Here is a 23,907-nt window from a genome sequence, read left to right as displayed (position 1 = left end):
TAATGTAGAAAGCATTAAAAATAGAGTAGATCTTATAGAGAAGAGAACTGGTGATCTCAAACACAGCAAGACAGAAATGATTCAGGTGGAAGAGAAGAGAGAACTAAGATTTAAAAAAAAAAATGAAGAAATTCTTCAAGAAATATCTGACTCAATTACGAGAAGTAACATAGGGTTATAGGTATCCCAGAGAGAAAAGGGAGGGAGAAAGGAGCAGAGAGCTTATTCAAAGAAATAATAGCTGAGAACTTCCCAAACCTGGGGAAAGAAATGGACATACAAAGACATGAAACTAATAGAACTCCTAATTACAGCAATGCAAAAAGACTTTCTCCAAGGCATATAATATTAAAACTGTCACAAGTCAATCACAAAGAAAAAATACTAAGGGCAGCAAGAGAAAAGAAAATATAAAGGTACACTCATTAGGCTTTCAGTGGATTTCCCAGCAGAAACTTTACAGGCTAGGAGAGAGCAAAGTGATATATTCAAAATACTGAAAACCGACAACTATCAGCCAAGAATACTCTATCCAGCAAAAGTATCCTTCAGATATGATGGAGAAATAAAAGCTTTCCCAGACAAACAAAAGCTGAAGGAGTTCATAGCCACTAGACCTGCCCTACAAGAAATGATGAGGGGAACCCTCCTAGCGGGAACAAAAAGGCAAAGGTTTACAAAGCTTTGAGCAAGAAGATAAAAAGACAGACAAAATCAGAAAACTGCAGCTCTATATCAGAATAGGTTAGCAAACATTTATTTCCATCATAAAGGATAAATGGAAAGAAAGCATCAAAAATAACTATAAACACTTCAATTTGGCCACAAACTCACAACATAAAAAAGAATAATTCGTGACAACAAAAACATAGAAAGGGAAAAGGAAAGGGATGTAATCTGCATAGGTTAATGGAGACCAGAGGTTATCAGAAAAAGGACTATCTCATCTATGAGATCTTTTATACAAACCTCATAGTAACCACTAAATAAAAAATTGGAGCAGAGTTACAAATAAAGAGAAAACTGAGAAAACCAACACAGAAAACCACCAAAATGAAATAGCAGACAGAAATACAAGGGGAAAAAAAGCAATGGAAAAACAGAACAACTGGAAAACAAAGGATAAAATGGCAGTATTAAGCTCTCATATATCAATAATCACTGTAAATGTAAACAGATTGAATTCATCAATCAAAAGACACAGAGTGGCTGGATGGATTCAAAAACAAGACCCAACAACATGCTGCCTCTAGGAAACACATCTCAGCTCTAAAGACAAACATAGGCTCAGAGTGCAGGGATGGAAGCAAATGGCAAGCAAAATAAAGTGGGTGTAGCCATACTTATATCAGCCAAAGCAAACTTTGAGATCAAAAAGATAATAAGGAACAAAGATGGGCATTACGTAAAGATAAAAAGGATATTCCATCAAGAACACATAACACTTATTAATATATACGCACCTAACACAGGAGCATCAAAGTATATAAAGCAACTATTAACAGAACTAAAGGGTGACACTGACAGCAATACAAAAATAGTAGGGGACCTTAATGCTCTACTTACATCAATGGATAGATAATCTAGACAGAAAGCCAACAAGGAAACAGTGACCTTACATGAAACACTAGACCAGAAGGACTTAATAGATATATACACAACATTCCATCCCAAACCAGCAGATTACACATTCTCCTCAAGTGCACGTGCAACATTCTCAAAGACAGACTGTATGTTGAGAAACAAGGCAAGCCTCAATAAATTTAAGAAGATTGAAATCGTATCAAGCATTTTTTCCAAACACTATGTGATGAAACTAGAAATCAACTACAAGAACAAAGCTAGAAAAGTGACAAATATGTGGAGACTAAACAACATGCTACTGAACAACTAATGGTTCAATGAAGAAATCAAAAGATAAATCAAAAAACACCTGAAGACAAATGACAACGAAAACACAACATACCATAATTAATGGGATATAGCAAAAACGGTACTAAGAGGGAGATTTATAGCAATACAGGCCTACCTCAAGAAACAAGAAAAATCTCAAATAAACAAGCTTACCCTATACCTAAAATAACTAGAAAAAGAAGAATAAACAAACCCCAAAGTCAGTAGAAGGAAGGCAATAATAAAAATCACAGCAGAAATAAATGAAACAGAGACTAAGAAAACAAGAGAAAGGATCAATGAAACTAAGAGCTGGTTCTTTGAGGAGATAAACAAAATTGACAAACCCTTAGCCAGACTCACTAAGAAAAAAAAGAGAGAAGACTCGAATAAACAGTACCAGAGATGAAAGAGGAGAAATTACAATGGACACCACAGAAATACAAAGGATTATAAGAGAATACTATGAAAAGCTATATGTGAACAAACTTGATAACCTAGAAGAAATAGATAAATTCTTAGAATCATACAACCTCTCAAAACAGAATCAAGAAGAAATAGAGAATCTGAATAGACAATCACAACCAAAGAGATTGAAACAGTAATCAAAAGCCTCCCAAAAAAACAAAAATCCAGGACCAGATGGCTTCTCTAGTGAATTCTACCAGATATCCAAAGATTTAATTTCTATCCTACTCAACTTATTCTGAAAAATTGAAGAAGACAGGATGCTTCCTAACTCATTTTATGAGGCCAACATTACCCTGATACCAAAACCAGACAAGGACAACACAAAAAAAGAAAATTACAGGGCAACATTGCTGATGAACCTAGATGCAAAAATCCTCAACAAAATACGAGCAAATTGAATATAACAATACATGAAAAGGATCATGTACTATGATCAAGTGGGATTTATTACAGGGATGCCGGGATTTGCAAATCAACCGTGATACACCACATTAACAAAATGAAGAATAAAAATCACATGATCATCTCAGTAGATGTAGAGAAAGCATGTGACAAGATCAAACATCCATTTATGCTAAAAATTCTCAACAAAATGAATATAGAAGGAAAGTACCTCAACATAATAAAGGCCATATATGACAAACCAATAGCCAATGTCATACTTAATGGTGAAAAACTGAAAGCCATCCATCTGAGAACAGGAACAAACAAGGGTGCCCACTCTCACCACTCTTATTCAACATAGTACTGGAAGTTTTGAACAGAGCAATTAGGCAAGAAAAACAAATAAAAGGAATCCAAATTGGAAAGGAAGAAGTAAAACTCTCACTGTTTGCGGATGACATGATTCTATCTATAGAAAACCCTAAAGAATCCACTAGAAAACTATCAGAAGTAATTAACAACTACAGCAAAGTCGCAGGGTACAAAATCAACATACAAAAATCAGTTGCATTTCTTTTTTTTAATTTTTTTTGGTGAGGAAGATCAGCCCAGAGCTAACATCTATTGTCAATCCTCCTCCTTTTTTTTCCCCAAAGCCCCAGTAGATAGTTGTACATCATAGTTGCACATCCTTCTAGTTGCTGTATGTGGGATGCGGCCTCAGCATGGCCGGACAAGCAGTGCATTGGTGCGCGCCTGGGATCCGAACCCGGGCCACCAGTAGCGGAGTGCGCGCACTTAACCGCTAAGCCACAGGGCCAGCTCTTCAGTTGCATTTCTACACGCTAATAACTAGCAGAAAGAGAAGTCAAGAATACAATCCCATTTACAAGTGCAACAAAAAGAATAAAATATCCAGGAATAAATACAACCAAGGAGGTGAAAGACCTATACAGTGAAAACTATAAGACATTATTGAAAGAAATCAAAGAAGACATAAAGAAATGGAAAGATATTCCATGCTCATGAATTGGAACAATAAACATAGTTACCATGCCCATATTACCAAGAGCAATTTACAGATTTGACGCAATCCCAATCAGAATCCAATGACATTCTTCACAGAATTAGAACAAAGAATCCTAAATTTATATCAAACAACAAAAGACCCCAAATAGCCAAAGCAAGCCTGAGAACAAAGAACAAAGCTGGAGGTATCACACTCCCCGACTTCAAAATATACTACAAAGCTATGGTAATCAAAACAGCATGGTACTGGTACAAAAACAGACATGCAGATCAATGGAACAGAATTGAAAGCCCAGAAATAAAACCACACATCCATGGACAGCTAATCTTCAACAAAGGAGCCAAGAATATACAATGGAGAAAGGCAAGTCTCTTCAGTAAATGGTGCTGGAAAACTGGACAGTCACATGCAAAAGAATGAAAATAGATCATTATCCTACACCATTCACAAAAATTAACTTAAAATGGATTAAAGACTTGAATGTAAGACCTGAAACCATAAAACTCCTAGAAGAAAATATAGGCAATACACTCTTTGATATCAGCAGCAGCATCTTTTCAAACACCATGTCTACTCAGGCAAGGGAAACAAAATAAAAAATAAACAAATAGGACTACATTAGACTAAAAAGCTTCTGCAAGGCAAAGGAAACCATCAACGAAACGAAAGACAATCCACCAACTGGGAGAAAATATTTGCAAATCATATATACAATAAGGGGTTAATTTCCAAAATATATAAAGAACTTATACAAATAGACAACAAAAAAATGAACAACCCGATCAAAAAATGGACAGAAGATATGAACAGACATTTTTCCAAAGAAGATATACAGGTGGCCAACAGGCACATGAAAAGATGTTCAACATCACTAATTATTAGGGAAATGCAAATTAAAAATACAATGAGATATCACCTCACATCCATGAGAATGGCTATACTTAACACAAGAAATAACAAATGTTAGTGACGATGTGGAGAAAAGGGAACCCTCCTACCCTATCGGTAGGAATGCAAACTGGTGCAGCCACTATGGAAAACAGTATGGACATTTCTCAAAAAATTAAAAATAGAAATACCTTATGATCCAGCTATCCCACTACTTGGTATTTACACAAAGAAGGTGAAATCAACAATTCAAAGAGATTTATGCATTCCTCTGTTCATTGCAGCATTATTCACAATAGCCAAGAGGTGGAAGCAACCGAAGTGCCCATCAACGGATGACTGGACAAAGATGTGGTACATATATACAATAAAATACCACTCAGCCATAAAAAAAAGGCAAAATTATGCCATTTGCGACAAAATGTGTGGACCTTGAGGGTATTATGCTAAATGAAATAAATCAGACAGAGAAAGATAAACGCCCTATGATTTCACTCATATGTGGAAGATAAATAAACACATAGATAAGGAGAACAGATTAGTGGTTACCAGAGGGGAAGAGGGTGGGGGGGAAGGTGAAAGAGGTGAAGGGGCACATATGTATAGTGATAGATAAAAACTAGACTATTGGTAGTGAACATGACGTAGTCTACACAGAAGTTGAAATATAATAATGTACACCTGAAATTTACACAATGTTATAAGCCAATACGACCTCAAAACAAAAACAAAAATAAAACTAAAAACAATCCAAATGTCCAAAAACAGTAGAATGGATAAACAGTAGTACATTCATAAAATACACTACATAACAATGAAAGACAACAGACTACTGCTATGCACAACAACATGGATGAATCTTACAAACACAATGTTGACCAAAAAAAGCCACAAACAAAAGAATACATAATATATTTAATATATTATTATTGTTATATAATAATGTATTTAAATGAAATTCTAAAACAGGCAAAACTAATCAATATTGTTAGAAGTCAGAACAGTTGTTAACAATATGGGGAGTGATAACCAGGTGGTGACACCAGAGGATTGGATGCTCATAATATTTTGTTTCTTAATCTGCGTACTGATTAAACTAGTGTTCCCTTTGCAAAAATTCATCCAGCTGCACATTTGTGATTCATGCATTTTCCTATATATGGTATATGTGAAAAAAGTGAATGATAGAAAAAAAATACACAAATAAAAAATAAAAAAATAGTATCCTTGCTATTTAATTGGGATTCAATTAAAGAATATCAAGGAAACATATCAAGTTGTTAAATCAGTAACATTAATATTTTTTATTAAACTATCACTTTTTCTAGGAAATTTTCCCTGATTACTAGCTAGAAGCAATCTCTTGCTCTTGTAAAACTTTCAAAGTACCTATCATAACTTATTGTGTTTTAAAATCGTGCATACCGGTGCCTTTCTCTGATAGTGTAAGATTTTTGCAGAGCAGGAACAGTGAATCACATGGCATATTAGCTTCCACAAAGATAGGTTTAATAAACATCTCCTTAATGCATGAAAAAATTAAGTCAGTCATTGCTTCCTATCTAGTTATTCACCTCCAATCTCTTTTCCCTCAAATCAATCCTTCACTCTCCTTCAGATTTATCTTTCTAGAAAACACACGATTACTCATCACCCATATTTCCTAAAAGGCTTTAAAATTGTAATCTCATCTAACATTTTAGCCACCATCTTCAACCACTGATTCTTCCATTCATGCCAAATTCTAGCCAGGACATTAATTCACTGAAGAAATACTTGTTGAATGTCTGCTTTATGCCAATTAGTGCACTAAGCACGGGAGACAGAAAGACAACATCCTATCCTCAAAAAAGGAGACATTTAAAGAAATAATTACTGTTCAATGTGCTAAATACTATAATAGAAATAGAGTACTGAGCAGCCCTTCCAAATCACACCAGGTATTTTCAGACCTGTATGCTTTGTTCTTGGTGTGCTCTATTTACCTAGACTGCTTTTTCCAAAGCAAATCATATTTATTTTTCAAGTTCCAACTCAGTGTCCCCCATTTTGTAAGGTCTTCCCTAAGTCCTATAAGTAACTAAATTAGTCGATCCCTTCTCTAGGTTCCTACAACTCTTTAATTATGTCTAGTGTGTATCATAGACAGACCCAAATGCTTGTTTCCCACAGAACAGCATGTTCTCTGACAGCAGAAATCTACTCACCTACATACATAGTAGGTTCTAAATCAACATGTATTTAACTAACCTGAGCATATAATATGGAATTTATATAGCTGTTCTGGAAATTCCTAATCTTTTTTTAATTGTACTTTTTGTTTTTCTTTTCTAGTTGCAAAAGGATTGTGATGAACAGAAGAATAACTGTTATTGATTAACAACAATCAAACCCAAGTTCTATTTTAATATACTAAGTTTCAACAGAAATCAAGAATTAAAAAAGTGAGGATTTCCCTCCCAGTCTTATCTACATATAAAATTGATATACCTTGTAAAGAGTTTGGTTAGTTTTTATAGAAGAAAGGGGAAAATAAAAGTGAACTATACATTTTCATTATAAATTTCTAAAGAAGCTTTTTTAATTGGAACAATCACTCCCCTTGGGACTATTTTTATTTCTTAGAAGACTACACAACTCACACAATTTAGTGTCAGGTTGAGAAAACGGAATAAAATTCTCCTTATTCAAGAAAAAAACTCAGAACATTATTGAGTTTCTCTTGTTAACACAAAAAATTAACTCTTTGAGTAGCCAAAACATTAATATTAGTTATTCCAACATATAGGAAAAAACAAAAAGCATACGGGTTTCCCTTATAACAGAAATCTAACAATGTAAGATATGTGTTCAAGTTAATGAGTATAAATGTTTAAAAATAATTTATCTACATTTAACCTAAAATTCAGGTGACATTCCAGTTGAGTAAAAAAGAAAACCCCATTTTCAAGACGAGTTATTTACTGTTCTTATCACTGCTTTTCTCTAGGGCCCTTTGTCTCCCATTGTGTGTTTCCAACAAACACACAGTAATATTGGCCTCTTTTCTCAATCACCACATTATTTCATACTGGAATTATGATAGTAGTATTGGTTGTCCAAATTTTTTGAATTAATAGTTGAAAAGGGCTTTGGATACTTTCACAGTTAGTAGAAATGTTCTGCCAAGGTTGTAAGTTCAAATTTCCAGAATTACAAAACTTAAAAAATCAAAACAATACAAAAAGAAATAAAAAATGTACTTTTAAAAAAGGTCATGTGATACTCCTTTCTTACTTCCTACCCCTAAATTCTGCTTATATACTCAGAAGCCTTTGAACTAGGCTTATCCAGACTGAAGCTATTCCAAAATCACTTTTTATTTTAAAATTAGGTGTGTATAATGACTCAGTAAACGGGAATAGCATTTTCATCACTTTTGCCAACAAGGAACTATAACTTTTCCTTTGTTTTCAAATAGAAGGCAGCAGGTTCAAAAACAGAGGATGGATACACTTTTATTTGCCATAACGGCTCCTTTTCAAAAGATAAAAATATTTTAAGGCTACCATAGACTTGATATAATACCTTTATATCAACAGAGCTTAAAATGAAAATCACGACCCCTACATATTAATAATGCGACACTGCTAAGGGTTTCAGGACTATGACCCATTCAAAATACTGGCTTAAAGCTGTACAAACCACACGCCAGGAAGCAAACTGGAATTCCAATGTGATGATCTGTTTCTAAATGCTGTTTCATGAATGGGAAGAGAGTAGTATATACTGATCTTTTAAAATACCATTATGACTTTCTGTTTATCATTTCAAACGTCACAAGTTGAGCACAGAAGGATATTAAATCTGGGCATCTTGCTCTGCCTTTAGAAACAATAAAAGTTCTGCCTTTTGAAAAATTAAATTAGAAGGTAAATGGCCTTAGAGCACTGGCTAAGGTGACTGCGAAATGAAGAGCCTATTCATTCTTCTGTATCTGATACTTAACATTAAAAACAACAAATAACAAAAATGACTCTGTGGTTACGGACTCTTCTTAGTAACAGTTCAGAAGTATTCTCCTTATCTACTGAGACTCAGGGCAACCTCAACATTCTAAATATGCCAATAAAAGTAAGAAATTTTGCAATAAGAGTCAGTCAGCTAGCCAGGCTAGCCAGTCCACTATGTTCCTGACACGTTACTGGTTTTTGGGACAAAGAATTGAGTAAAGCAACCTATTTTCTTAAGAAGGTCTTTCTAAGTAGTAGGAATGGCATGAAAGTAGACTGCTATACGATATGAAAGCAGAAATATATACAAGTTAAAGGAGCTGTATAGAGGAGGTGGTGAATAATTTTTCTGGGGTCAGAGTGATGGTGTCAGGGAAAGTTTCCTAGAGAAGGTAACATAAGAATTAGGTGTTGAAGTAAACAGTAAGTCTTTATTCAGGTGAGAGAGATGTATAAAAAGTCTAATCAAAAGCAAGGTGGCATGAAATAGATTGATATGTCTGGAGTTCAGTATACCTGGCACAAAAAGTATGGGGGAGGTAGAAGATAGAGGAGGAGAAGAAAGGTAGGGAGAATATAGATGACAAAGGGCCTTGTATGCCATGCAGGGGAGAATCCTGATCAGATTTGCATTTTAGAAAGGTCACCAGTTACAGCACAGAACATGATTTGAAGGGCGTGAGAGCAGAGGCAGGAAGTCCAAGTGAGAAATAATAAGGAACTAAACTAAAAGTGGTTACATATTTAAGAGACAGAAATAATAGATTTGGAAAAGGACAAGACTTGGGAGTAGCAGGTAGCTAAGGGAGAAGGGAATTCAAAATGATTCCCAGATTTCTGGCTTAGGAAACTAGATGAATAATAATGTCAAAACACAATCAGGAATAGAAGAGAAGAACATGTGATTAGAGAGTGAGTGGGGAGGTACTAAATGTTAGGATCAATATTCAGATTGATCTTTTGGATCAATCTTTTGAAATACCTGTTCATCAATCTTTTCCTCTCTATCTCACAGTACATTTCCCTGTCCCTTCTTACCCCAATGCCACAGCTGCCTAGACCGGTGACGGACATCTAACCCAAGATGAGCCAAGAACTTGAGCCAGTGTGGGTTCTTCCCTTGAACAGAAGGCATGAGGATTTTGGAGTTGAGGTTGCCATTGTAAGGTGGCCCTAGGCACACCTGAGAAATGATGGCCTTCTGCAGAGTCAGAGAGAAGAGGAGGGAGAAGGAGAGTGGGCAGGGTGAGGGGAAGATGAGGAAAAGCAGAGACAAGCACAAAATGGAGGGAAAACCGGCAAGAAAGAAATGTACAAACAGAACTACCTGGGTTTCTGAGAGCTCTCTAGATCCTGATTCTAATCCTTGGTGAGATTAAACTGCAGTTCTTGCCCTCAGGCTTCATAAGAAACTCCACAATCCTAACAAAAGCCTTTTTTAACTTAGCGCAGTGAATCGTGTAAAATGTTGAGTTTCAGGTGCATCTGAAAACACCTAAGTGGAGCTGAATACAAGAGTGCAGATGTTGCAGGAAAGACTTGCATCAGAGAGAGATTTAAAAAGTGTCCAGAATAGTGACAGTAGCTAAACTTGCAAGTAGCCATGTTAGAGAATGTAGTGTAAGAAGATAAGGCAAGAATCTAGGGGGAACACCAGCATGTAAGGGTCAGAGTCAATCCCATTCAAGGAAACTAATGAACTAGGCAGGGAGAAGCTAAACTGAGTGGGCTGCTGAGGTAATGGGAAGTGAGGAGGTCAGGATCACAGTGGCTCTACTATTAGGAGTAAAGATACTATTCTAATAAGGGGAAAAAAAGAAACTGGGGGGCAGTTAAAGGATGATCATGGGTGTTAAGGCACAAACTATACAAGTTTATTGGCTGAGGAACATCCAGATAGGGGCAGAGTTTGAAGCTGTAAGTGAAAAAGGCATAAATAAAGGGGGTAAAAGAAATAAACACAGTACATTAAGAGGGACTGGCCCTGAACAGAAGAAAAAAGGCAACTTTTCCCCTGAGACCAATAAGAACTAAGTATCAGTCTGGGGTTACTTTGTGAAGAAACAAAGACCTACAATAAATTTCAGAGAGCTTTACCACATGTAATTTTTTACATACCAAACTGTACCTGTTTCTTGATTAAGGCAAGGAAGATTACTATATCTAAAAAAAAATTTATCATCATCGTAAAAGGTTAAATGTTTAAAGGCAAATATCTAGCAAGGTCCTTACTCTACCAAAGATATAAAATAAATAGGGAATTGCTGATTTAGTAACTTTGGTATTTAAGTGGTATAAGTAGTAGCATAATGATACGGAAAAAACATGTCAACCACTGCTTTGTCATTAAAAGATAAATTCCAATTATTATACTATTTTAAAACGTAAATACTATTTCACTATGAAGCTAAAAAGCCTACTCTTTCGCTCATGATTTAAAGAGTCAGGTAGTAAAGGTAATAAACTCCAAACTAATTCAGATAAAAGAACAGAACATGGGAGCAAGAAATGGCTTTTTAAAAGATAATCTATTCAATCACCTTCATTTTATGAATGAAGAAACTGAAGCCTCCAAAGGTCCAAGTTCATAACCTTAATTACACCTCAACTCTAGGACTTTGAACCCAGTTTTTAGCTTTTAATTCATACTCATCCCACTTTTTTGTGTCTTTTCTTCTGGCATATGGGCAGGGATGTTAGATGGAAATATTTTATCTGTTCTACGGAAAAAGTAGACAGAAGCATCTAAAGAGAAACACTACTCCATTCCAACTGCTCTGAAGACTGTTGCAAACAATTAACTCAGTTCATAATTATAGCCACACAGCTGAATGTTTTAAACTGTCAAGAACTGAAACAGTTTTACTCAATTTTCAAACTATTAGCAGCTATTATTATCTTTGTGGATTAACAATATCTTTCATTCCTTCTACAATATTCACAAAGCACAAGTTGGTGTCTAGTTTCTAAACACAATTTTCTCTCATCTTCACATTCAATTACATTCTAATCCTTTAGAAGTATGGTAAAAAGATTAACTTGAATATTATTACAAATCACTGTAAAAATTAAACAGCAACACATTAAGATTTTCAACTCTTAGGATATAAAAACACACTACTCACACACACGCACGCACACAGACACACTCTTATGATTTCAATATAATAAATCTCTGCTTTCTACAACATTTTTGCTGTATAATGAATATTATGTTAGGAACAAAGTTTTCCAATCTACATTGCTTTAAGATTATTAAGAGATTTTAATCTCTACCTCAATACAAATCTACTTTATAAGAGTGATACATCTCCGTTTGTATGCAAAAATATTAAATATATATATGTAAAATAAATGAGAACAACTCACTACGGTAGATATCTATTCCCCTACCTTATTTTATTCTCTCTACATTTAATTTAACAATCTATAATTCAGTGATTTCTAAAATTTTTTTTTTCTTTTTTGGTGAGGAAGATTAGCTCTGGGCTAACATCCATGCCCATCTTTCTCTACTTTTTACGTGGGATGCCTGTCACAGCGTGGCTTGATAAGCGGTGCGTAGGTCCGCGCTTGAGATCCGAACCTGCAAACTCCGGTCTGCAGAAGTGGAGCATGCAAAATTAACCACTATGACAAGAGGCTGGTGCCTAAAAAATTTTTAAAGGATTACAGTAAGCACAATGTTTAATGTTTCAGTATTACAATGTTTCTATGAATATTCTCATCTATCCTTCTGCATTCAGAAGTATTTTTGTAGAATATATTCTTAAAAGTGGAAATAGTCAATAATTTTAACACATGATGCCAAACGTCTCTCTCAAAAGGGTATACCAATTTTCATGCCCATCAACAATGAAAAAGACTGCCTGTTCATGTAGTGACATTCTCTCCAACAACAGATATTTTTCTGATTCATCTTTGTACAGTAGCCACTAAATTTTACACCACTTAGTCTACTGATGATTTACCTATTATGTAAGTTGCTTATTTACTAAAGTACCCACCAGAAGAGATATTACCATTAACTGAAGAGAAAAGCAAAGAAAGAAAGAAAGAAAAGAGAAGTAAGAGAAAATACGATGGGACAAGCATAAATAAAGGAAAAAAAACTAAACAATCATGCAGATGGAACCATTCTCATTGGTACCTGGACTGTCTAAATTCTGGAGAAGTGCATTACTTGTCTGCCTCTTGGTAAAAATACTAGGCTAAATTGAAGGTTTTTATTAGGGGTCTTTAAAGTTACCTAAAAGTTTCAAGAAATTATTTATTACTTGACTTCTTTAATGCATTAGAGAAAAATAATCTAAATAAAAAGTATAGAGTTATGAAAGGGACTTATAGGTCATAGTAGTGACTGTTGAAGATCTTGCAGCCATAAAAGACCATAATGTGGGTAAGCTCAAGGAGTATGGGAAGTATCTGAGAAAGAGAAACATTATTATGCCTCTTCCATACCTGGACCACTGTTTGCAGCTTCTAGGTTTCATACCTAAAGGAAGAAAATGCAACTGTGGAAACAATTTCGGACTTTCAAGATTTAAACATCTTTTTACAGGTCAGAAACAGGATGGGAAAAGGGGAGAAGGAGAGAAGGCATGCTTAGGATCACATGAGCAAGAACAAAAACCAGTTTGATTCTATCAGCACAGTTCTGCAAAGTAGGCTAGACTACAGACGAACTATAACTTGAAAAATTCATCAATAATTATGATCTAATGAACGAGTTTACACTTTGAAAATAAGAGTGCTAATTTTGAAAACAAGAACATCAACAAAAACACCTAGTTCATCACTCCCTTCTTGAAATAGTCTTTTCACTTGGTTTCCTAGATACCATGCTCTCTTGGTTCTCTTTTTCCTTCATTGGCTATACTTTCTCAGTCTTTTTTACTTATTCCATCTCTCTAAGACCTAAATTTACAGTGTTGTTGGGTGCTCAGGCCTTTTTCTTGGCTATTTACAGTTACTTCCAACTTCGGCTACCTCCATTTCTGGGTATGACAGACTAAGATACTAACAGATAACATAATTAGTCATACTCCCCTGCCAAAAACATAAAAGCTGGACATACTACAAAAAGCCCTACTTGAAGATAATGGAGAGTGAGTGAAAGAAGACAGACTCCGATGGGGAGTTCTAAGCTTACTAAGAGTAAAGATGGGAAGCTACACAAAGAAGTTCCCATCTCTTCAGAGCATAGCCTAAGCTAACTAGAGTCTGCATGGTTCAGGTGCAGTGGAAGAGGAATCTGTGGAAGAGTGAAAGCAGGCTATCTTAACCACTGAGAAAGCAGGGGTAACCCAGAAGGGAAAGAACCATCCAAGGGATCCCTAAACCTAAATCACTCATGCAAGGAACAGATTCAAAGCAGCTCACTAAAAGACAAGAGATTTGAACTGAGGCTGGAGCTACTGCCCAAGAAACATAGTTTGAAGTTAAAGCCTAACCAAAAACGTTAACTGCTAAAACAACCACCCATTGAAGAAAAACAACCAAACCCAGAATCTCTACTAATCTTCATAATGTCCAGGGTACAATCCCAAATTACCCAGCATACATACGAATGAACCAAGAAATATAAACATTTTTCCCCTCCACAGCCAGAAACAGCTATTCTCACTAGCCTCAATGATGTAAAAAATAAACAAATAAATTTCCTCTTAGTGAATTAAAATCTTATCACAGAAATAAAAAATCCCAGCAGAGAAATAGAAACAATAAAAAAGTGCTAACTGATTCAGCGATAGAACATCAGTCAGTGGGTGAAAGACCACTGGATACACATAGTCTCAAAGTTATCATTTCAGAGATTACTTAAGAATTGCAAACAAAAAAAGGTGCCTTTAAAATGGAGAAATTTGGTGGACAACATCTAAACCAAGTGATGGAACCCAGCATCACCAGTAAAGAGACAAACAGGGATGTGGCACAATGTATTATTTATTATACTCTTTACAATTACAATTTTTTGTAATTACAGACAAAATACAATTTTTCTATAGGTTTGAAATATTTTCCAAAAAATTGAAGGAAAACACGAAACAAAAGAAAAAAAGGCAAAAGGAAGACCATTATAAATCAGAGAGGGAAGAATTAAAGCAGCTGGCCTGGGATCCATTTACTACCTCTACCAGGTGGCAAGTCAGGGAAAAGTAGATGACGGAGTTTAATCTACTTCTTAATAGGCTGATAACTGGTCCTCCCAGTAAACAGGCTAATGATTTTTCTTAGGAGGAAAGTCCTTATCTGAAGAATACTCTTAGCAGGATGTCCCTTGTTAAGGACGCTTACAGTAAACGAACCCAGGACCTATGGATTTATGAGGCATGGCACACTGGAGAATATCACGTAAGCTACACAACAGTGCAGTACAGAGTGGAGAAGTTTCGAAATCTAAATGCTCTCTGCTATGAGGTAATAACTAGACTTCCTCATTTACAGACTCATCTACTCTGGGCCAGTGCATGTTTGATGTAGAAAGGAAGTACCTGTGGAATCACGCAGTGTCCCAGATCACTCCTTGTTTTACCTGTGCCTTCTGACTCCATGTATCCTTGAAACTATTAGTAAAACTGGATTCTAGGGAATATCTCTGATATGTGAATCTGATTTGATAATATGATTCTTTGTATTGGCTTACAAATAAAAGATGAGACTGTCAAAAATAATTATAATCTTAGATTAATAATACTATTAATATTATTACTTTAGTAGATTGAGTTAAATGTTAATTTGACACAAATAATTAACACAGTATACTTACAGGATAAATGAGGCATCTTTTACCCTATGGGGAATTTCCCTACGGAGAATTTCTTTTTAAGCATTCATAGGAAAAAACTTACCAAAATTACAGTATGTGAAATTACAGAGAAAAATCTCAATGAATTTTTGAAAAAGCATATATCACCAGAACTGTCACAAAATTCTAATTAATATATGAATATATATGATGATAAACCTGTAATCCAAGGGGTGTGTGCATCCTAGAACACTTCTAAACACGCCCTTTGAACTAAGATTCTGCCCACTTTATAGAGTTGTGGTGAAGTTCAAATGATATGATATAGTTATTATATTATTTTGATGATGTATTATTTTACTTGGTTTTACATAATACCTCTACAGATCATAATCTACATCATTTTTCCTATTTGTGATCTACTAATGACAACCACTTAGAAACAGGCCATGAAGGAGCATGAGACAAGGTGATCCTAACAGCTGATGCAAGCTCAAAGGATGCTTTCAATAATAGAAACTTGAACATGTAAAAATAGAAGAATGAAACAAAAGGAGAAAGAGTTTTAAAATAGAGAAGTAAAGGGTAGCAGGCAGAGAAGGTCTCACAGAAGAATACATAAGTTCTCATTTTATAGGAATATTCAGCACAGGGAAAAGTAATGGCCTCAGAACGGAGGAAGTAAAAAAAAGCAGATATAGGTAACAGTATGTTTAGCTGTGAGGAATTAAAGAATCTGAAAACATGTTGCCCATCTTTGGGCCTTTTTGTCGTAGAGGGTAAGTATCATGTTAATTATATTATTTCATCCAAACTCTAGGAGAGTATAGTATAGTATATTTCAGAAGTTCTCATCTTACTGAAGCAGTAAAGTGGCTAACACTATTAGCCATATATTCAGTTATAAAGTCCAACACCTAACAACTATTTATCTTGGGCAAGTTGCTTAACTTACCTAAGCCTCAGTTTCCTATTCTGTAAGACAGGAATAAAGATAATACCTACTTCATGAGATAGTGACTAAAAACACACATTATAGAACCTGGTACAAAGTAAATATTCCATAAAAGCTAGTTATTACCCTTATTATTGAAAAAGGGATTTCTTGCATATTTTGATGAACTTCATTGTATGGCTTAATTTTACCATCTCTTTCTCTAGCCAAATAACTAAGGGATCAGTAAAAGTTGATAAGCTACTTTAATTTCCAAAAAAAAAAGAAATTGTTTCAGAAGCCAGTATTTACGCTAGTATCAAAATTAAAAGTATGAATACTATTAAAAAAGGCAGCAAAGACTTCGTATTCAAATATTATACTCTATAAAATTAGAACGTATGATTTTATAGTATCATAAATCAGGTCAGTTTTTTTCTTGGCCAGAAAAAACAAACTCTCATTTCTAAAAATATCTCAGGTTTTCTTCTTGAGGAAGTCATCTTGTAACAAAATACCCTGTTATCATAGAAAGCAAGTATAGAATAGTATGTCATGAACAAGACTATAAAAATGTAGTGGTATATGAGTCAGGAAAAAAATTCATCTGGAAAAATGAATAAGTAGAAGTTTTTCTCCAAATTTAAATTAATTTAATTTAAAGTGAGTTGTCTGTTTTGTGACTATTTCTTTGATACTCCCATGTACATAAAAAATACTTCCTTAAGAAATTATAAATGACCTTTCAGTTTAAAAAAATGCTCTATATTATTTGCTTCTTATAGAAAAGTAGGCCAGTTTTGTAAAAGAACCATGAATGAGGAAAGCAATTTGACAAGTAAGAAAAGCAAACATACAGTCTTACTCTTTTTTCCCGTTCTTTATATTTAAATTTAATCCAGTTTTTAAAAAGCATTACAAAAGAAGCTAAAGTCAGGGCATCCAATCCAGACCACCCTAACCACTGCCACGAATTCAAGGACTATACATACTATTAATTTTGTGATTCAAGGACTATACAGGCTATGAATTTTAGCTTTCTGTGAGGCAACAATTCCACAGTGGTCTTATATAATCACAGGAAAAAATAGAAAATAAAACTATGGTTGTGACACAGTAATACTGTAAACCTATGAACTTTATCACTGAGTCTAATTTCTTATTGCTAATGAGGTTTAAGAATAACAGAAAACGCGCTTCACATATAGTTCAAATAGGACAATTTTTCTTTCTAATTAACTAAATTAAATTCATTATTGAGATTTACAGAAGAAATGTCTTCTAAAGATTAGTGAATATCTTTTGTTCTTAAACTCGTCATACGCTGTACATAGGCTTATTATATATAACGTAGTCGTTCCATGGTAAAAAATAATCAGCAACTATACAGTAGCTCAAAGCCTCTGAATAATTTAGGACTACAAAAATGACTATTCAGAAGAAATTACAGGGAAAAATTTAGGTAAGGAATGTAATTTAGTAAGGACCTTGGTTAAAAGAAAGTGAAAGAGACAAAGAGATAAACCATAACTTCCTATCTAAGTGTTATTCTTAAAACAAAAATCTTTAAAGATTTTATTTCTCATGGGAACTTCACGAAAAAAAAAAAGGTGTATGAAAAAGCCTAAATGATGTGTAAACAAAAGTGACACAAATGATAATCAGGAGCCAAATACAGAGTATTTTGACTGAATGATTGGATAAAAAGATGATTAAAACTTTGAGAAAGAAAAGATATATCATATAGATTCTATGAATTTTGCAATCCTATGGAAAAAATACCCCACAAAAAATAAACCTCACACCAAAAAAGAATCATGTCCTACATCTGTTTCTATTCAGATTAATTATGATACCTTTGTCCTATAAAACACTTTACTATTCCTTCAAAAGGAAAAAATGGTGAGAAACTTTGATAATCTAACTGAATTAAAATTTGTTAGAGAATTCTCTTGCTCCTTTATCTATCTCAAAACTTGGAAGTTATACCAAAATGTAATAGTCAAACACACATGCAAAATGACCCTGAAATTAAGATAATTGCTGGTACCAAATGTTGTTTTTAAGTTCTGCAATAAAACAGTCTCCCAGACATTTAATAGTATGTCATTTGGTAAATGAAAGTTTCCACAAAGTAAGAGCAGTGAGAAGACCTAAAAATTATGCTAGTGAAGAGTCTGGTTGAAAGAAACAAAAATATGGATTATTTTAGTCCAACACTAATTTTATTTCAAGTTACTACAGAACTGAATAAAATGCTGACACCACCATACAAAAATTTATTGAGTTGGCAATAGGCAAAGCATGATGTCAGCCACCCAATATTGCCATTCACATTACCAAATGGCATGAACACTTTAATTCTTGAACTTTAATTCTTGAACTTAAATTCGACTTCACGCCTAAAGTTACAGTAAAAATAAAAACCTTAGGCATAAGGCATTATTAAACACAGATGAGTTAAGTTTGGCATAGTTTTGACTCAAATTAGTCTAGTACTTTAACAAATTCAGTAAAAAGCATGGAAAAATGCAAGCTTAAACATATTACAATTTTCTAAATGTGCAACATTCTTCATCAAATAGACCCATACAAATAAGTTTTAGTCACTTGCAATATTCAAATAAGTAACACCACACACACACACACACACACAAAACGCAGGTTGACAGGAGACACAGAAACACACACATATACACAAGCACACAAGTCTTTACCTTCATGGCATGGATTTCTTCAAGCAATCTTTGTGCTCGTCTTTGGTTTTTTAACAGTGCATCTTCATTGCCCCTGCAAAAAATACATTACCATACGTAACCAGGAAAAGCATTTATTTTAGACTCATATTATAATGAAAAGCCTCTTCATTTCTTTGGGAAAAGCATAATAAATCTCTAACAAACAATGTGTTGCCCTCCCCATCCCCACCCAACACATACCCAGATTCCATCAACAAACCCCAGTTTTTGGAAAAATAAGCATAATCCTGGCATTATATTAATGACTATTACCACTGATAGACAGTTTGCCTTCTACTTGCTTAATTGGAAGGCCAAATAATACTTTTTAATCAATGAGTTAATAGCACATTGTATTTAATGTAAAAGAAATTTTATAAGCTACAATTAAAGGTTGGATATAATTTTACTAAATAAAAATTTATTCCCTGCAATTAAAGAAATATATAAAGATATTAAATATCAGATTATATCAGAGGAGGGCTATCTTCTGAAACATTTATGAAAAAAAGAACAAGAAATTAATCAGGAACAAAACACATTTGAAGACTGTAAGCATTCATACTTAAAGCATAAGAACTACAAATAACATACTTTTTTTGTAATACTAGTCACACTGAAAATACAAAATATTATTTTTTAAAAAAAATTGGGATGGAACACAATGTTTGGATAAACATTTCCAGAAGGTACTGATGATTTCAAATTAATTAGCAATTCAAGGAATAAAGTGATATAAAATCTTCATAATCGATTCAAGGTATTAGTAGATTTGTTAAACTATACAGGGCATACCTCGGAGATATTGGGGATTCAGTTCCAGATCACCGCAATAAAGCGAATATCGAAATAAAGCAAGACACGTGAAATTTTTGGTTTCCCAGTGCATATAAAAGTTAATGTTGGGGCCGGCCCCGTGGCTTAGCGGTTAAGTGCGCGCAACCCGCTGCTGGCGGCCCGGGGTTGGATCCCGGGCGCGCACCGACGAACCGCTTCTCCAGACATGCTGAGGCCGCGTCCCACATACAGCAACTAGAAGGATGTGCAGCTATGACATACAACTATCTACTGGGGCTTTGGGGGAAAATAAATAAATAAAGAAAAATTATTAAAGAAAAAAAAAGTTAATGTTTACACTACACTGTAGTCTATTAAGCGTATGGTAGCATTATGTCCAAAAAAAACCACGTACATAACTTAAGTAAAAAATACTTTATTGTTAAAAAATGCTAACCATCATCTGAGTAAAAATCGTAATCTTTTTGCTGGTAGAGGGTCTTATAAAAATGCAATATCTGCAAAGCACAATAAAGCGAAACACAGTAAGATGAGGTATGCCAGTTTCAAAATCATAAAATAACTTCTAATAACATAAAATGCATAAATAACCCCCAAGAACTTTCATTCTGAAAAGGCCAAAAGGAGAGTTTCGAAAAAACAGCAAAAGAACTCATCATGTATCTTAAGCGAATATGGTCCAAACTGTACAGGACAGGCTGACACAGCACATTTTATCTCACTCAGATCCTCTCTGAGGATATAAAACAAAGCACTGCATGTATGAGGAAGATATTTAATCATTCCTCTAGGTCCCACCCTCAAATTTTGTAAATATTGAACAAAAACAACTTTTGACATTTTATTAGTCACAGGACCATTACTTTAAATGACTAACTTTTTTGACTTCAGTCTGCCAACACTCCTGACAAGTTTTCGGATAACCAAAACTCGGATTCTCTTCACTTCTTTTCTCATCTTGACCACCTTTGAGGAATAAAGCCAAAATTAGAAAGGCTCTTAATTCAAGAAGAAACATACTTTATTTTGAGTTTTAATAACTATAGACTAAGTCTACTACTTTAATAAAATTTTTGTTTAATTATATTCATAGTTTGATGAAATCAAACTTCTTCGATATCAGTGAAGGAATAAATCAACATTCTAAAAATGTGTCTGAGGACTTAAGAGAAACAAGTTATGATTTTTTAAAAAGTCACAGCATTTCCAGTGATTAGTATTTTAATATTACACTTATATCTGGTTGGGCTTGGAACATAATAAACCGTGAGTTCCCTGAGATCAGAGACCATCATATTCATCTTTGTATCCTTGTAATTTAAAACAAAGCCTCATCCCTAATGGTAGGAATTTAATTTATCGAACGAGTGTTTATATTAACGAAAGCAAATGTGTGAAAGTGATTATATTTTAATTATTTATAGAAGACCCCTTGCATTTATTTTTAGTATTAAATTATTTCAAGCATAATTTTAAAAGAAACACCAAAAACACAATGGCACATTATGTGTACACATGCAGGCGCGCGCACACACACGCAGATACAAGCTTTAAATCAACCCAGTGGAGAACAATACTGAACTCTAAAAACAAAAAAATAGAACTACTGGCCAGGAGATGGAAATATTCTAATGATGAAGAACTACGTTATAACAGTACTTAGTACAATGGGATGCTATCATTTTATTTTTTTTTTATTGAGGTAACTGGTTTATAACATTATATAAATTTCAGGTGCACATCATATTTTGGCTTCTATTTAGACTACATTGTGTTCACCACCAAGACTCTAGTTTCCATCCATCACCTTACAAATGACTCCCTTTACCCCTTTCACCTGCCGCCTACCTCCCTTGCCCTGGGGTAACCACCAGTCTGTTCTCTGTATCTATGTTTGTTTTTTTTTGTTGTTGTTATCTTTCACGTATGAGTGAAATCATATGGTATCTGGCTTTCTCTGTCTGACTTGCTTTGCTTAGCATAATACTCTCAAGATCTATCCATGTTGTCACATATGGCAAGATTTCATCTTTTTTTATGGCTGAGCAGTATTCCATTGTATATATACACCACATCTTTATCTCTTCATCTGTCAGTAGGCACTTAGGTTGTTTCCAAGTCTTGGCTATTGTGAACAAAGCTGCAATGAACAGAGGGGTACCCATCTTTTCGAATTAGTGCTTTCGTGTTCTTTGGATAAATATCCAGGAGTGGAATAGCTGGATCGTATGGTAGTTCTAGTCTTAATTTTTTGAGGAATCTCCATACCGTTTTCCACAGTGGCTATACCAACTTACATTCCTACCAGCAGTGTATGAGGGTTCCCTTTTCTCCACATCCTCCCCAACACTTATTTCTTGTCTTTTTAATGATAGCCATTCTGACAGGCGTGAGGTGATATTTCACTGCGGTTTTGATTTGCATTTCCCTAATAATTAGTGAACTAATTAGCTTTTCATGTGCCTGTTGGCCACCTGTTTATCTTCTTGGGAAAAATGTTCAGATCCTCTGTCCATTTAACAGGCTTGTTTTTTTGTTGTTAAGTTGTATGAATTCTTCACATATTTGGGTATTAACTTTTTATCAGATATATGATTTGCATATATTTCCTCCCAATCAGGAGGTTGTCTTTTCATTTTGTTGATGACTTCCTTGGCTGTGCCAAAGCTTTTGTTTGATGTAGTCTCATTTGTTTATTTTTTCTGTTTCTCTTGCCTAAGAAGACATATCCAAAAACATGCTGCTAAGACCAATGTGAAAGGGTGTACTGTCTATGTTTTCATCCAGTTTTATGGTTTGATTCTTACATTCAAGTCTGTAGTCCATTTTGAGTTAATTTTGAGTACGGTGAAGACAGTGGTCTACTTTCATTCTTCAGCATGTAGCTGAAGTTTCTCAACATGTTTTCTCAACACCATTTACTGAAGAGACTTTCCTTTCTCCATTGAATTTCTTGGTTCCTTTGTTGGAAATTAGCTGTCCATAAATGTGTGGGTATATTTCTGGGCTCTCAGTTCTGTTTCACTGACCTGTGTGTCTGTTCTTCTGCCAGTACTGTGCTGTTTGGATTACTATAGCTTTGTAGTATACTTTGATATCAAGGAGTGTGATACCTCCAGCTTTGTTCTTTTTTCTCAGAACTGCTTTGGCTATGCGAGGTCCTTTGCTGTTCCATATAAATTTTATGAAGTTTGAAGATTAAAGGCCTTTTGTTTTTCAGTGGGTGGCACTATAGCGCTAGCTTTTGGTTTCTCTTACCTGAGCTGCCTCTGGCTATATTTGAGGGTCTGCACATTCTACTTTCCATCAAGTCTCATCACTGTCACCTGTGCCTCTGGGGATCACTGACGCTTTGCTGTTGTTAGAGTCTCTGCAGTTTCTGGCTTTGCCGCCGGGCCCACAGGAATGGCTAACGCCTCCAGTGTCCAGAATCACCTGGGTCAGAAGCTCCACTGCTGTGGTGGCGGGAAGGAGCTGGGTGGGGAGGGCGCCAGGGTCACAGGGCACTGCCTCTGCTGTTGCCCATTACCCTGTGGTCACAGGCGCTGCTGTGGTTGGAATGTTAAGAGTTCCGTGCATGTCTCTGCTGCTGCTAACAGGCTCTGAGCTGTGGCCATGGGGCCCCACTTCCCCTGCTGCTCTGCTCCCTGTGGCTGCAGGTGCTGCTCCGGCTGGGTGGCTGGCTGGAGTTGCACACACACACAAAGTCAGCTGCTGCACACTGGGTTCTCTGAGGCTGGGGCGGCTGGGTCAGCCACTGCAGCCTGAGGTTCAGGGTCCTGGGCACTGCCTTTGCTCCTCTCCCGTTTAGTCTCTTCTGTGTGCTACAATCTACCCACCTTCATAAGTATCATTGTGTGGATCTCTCCAGAGTCCTAGTGTGTTGGGCAATGTAGTCTTTGTCATGTTATGGATGTTTTACTTGCTGTAGATTGAAGGGGAGAGACAAAGAACTCTTCTCATGCTGCCATGATTATGATGTCTCTCATGGTTAAGTTTATGTTTTGCCTATCATTATTAGGAGTCATACA

General features: G+C 35.2%; 1 protein-coding gene across 1 annotated transcript in view; it reads right to left on the bottom strand.

The window, feature by feature from the left end:
- The window catches only part of SRFBP1 (serum response factor binding protein 1), a 74,796-nt gene that overhangs the window by 40,543 nt on the left and 10,346 nt on the right, over nucleotides 1–23,907 (bottom strand). Inside the window, exons 2-3 of the mRNA XM_058539215.1 lie at nucleotides 20,754–20,842; nucleotides 19,058–19,130 (exon numbers count right to left, since the gene is read on the bottom strand). Of these exons, the coding sequence (XP_058395198.1) occupies nucleotides 19,058–19,130; nucleotides 20,754–20,842 (162 nt within the window). The remainder of the gene's footprint in view (nucleotides 1–19,057; nucleotides 19,131–20,753; nucleotides 20,843–23,907) is intronic.

This window comes from Diceros bicornis, chromosome 1, assembly GCF_020826845.1.
Source record: "Diceros bicornis minor isolate mBicDic1 chromosome 1, mDicBic1.mat.cur, whole genome shotgun sequence".
In the NCBI taxonomy this organism is placed as follows: Eukaryota; Metazoa; Chordata; class Mammalia; order Perissodactyla; family Rhinocerotidae; genus Diceros; species Diceros bicornis.
Note: the sequence above shows the minus strand (reverse complement) of the source record. Positions and strands in the feature narration are given on the sequence as shown.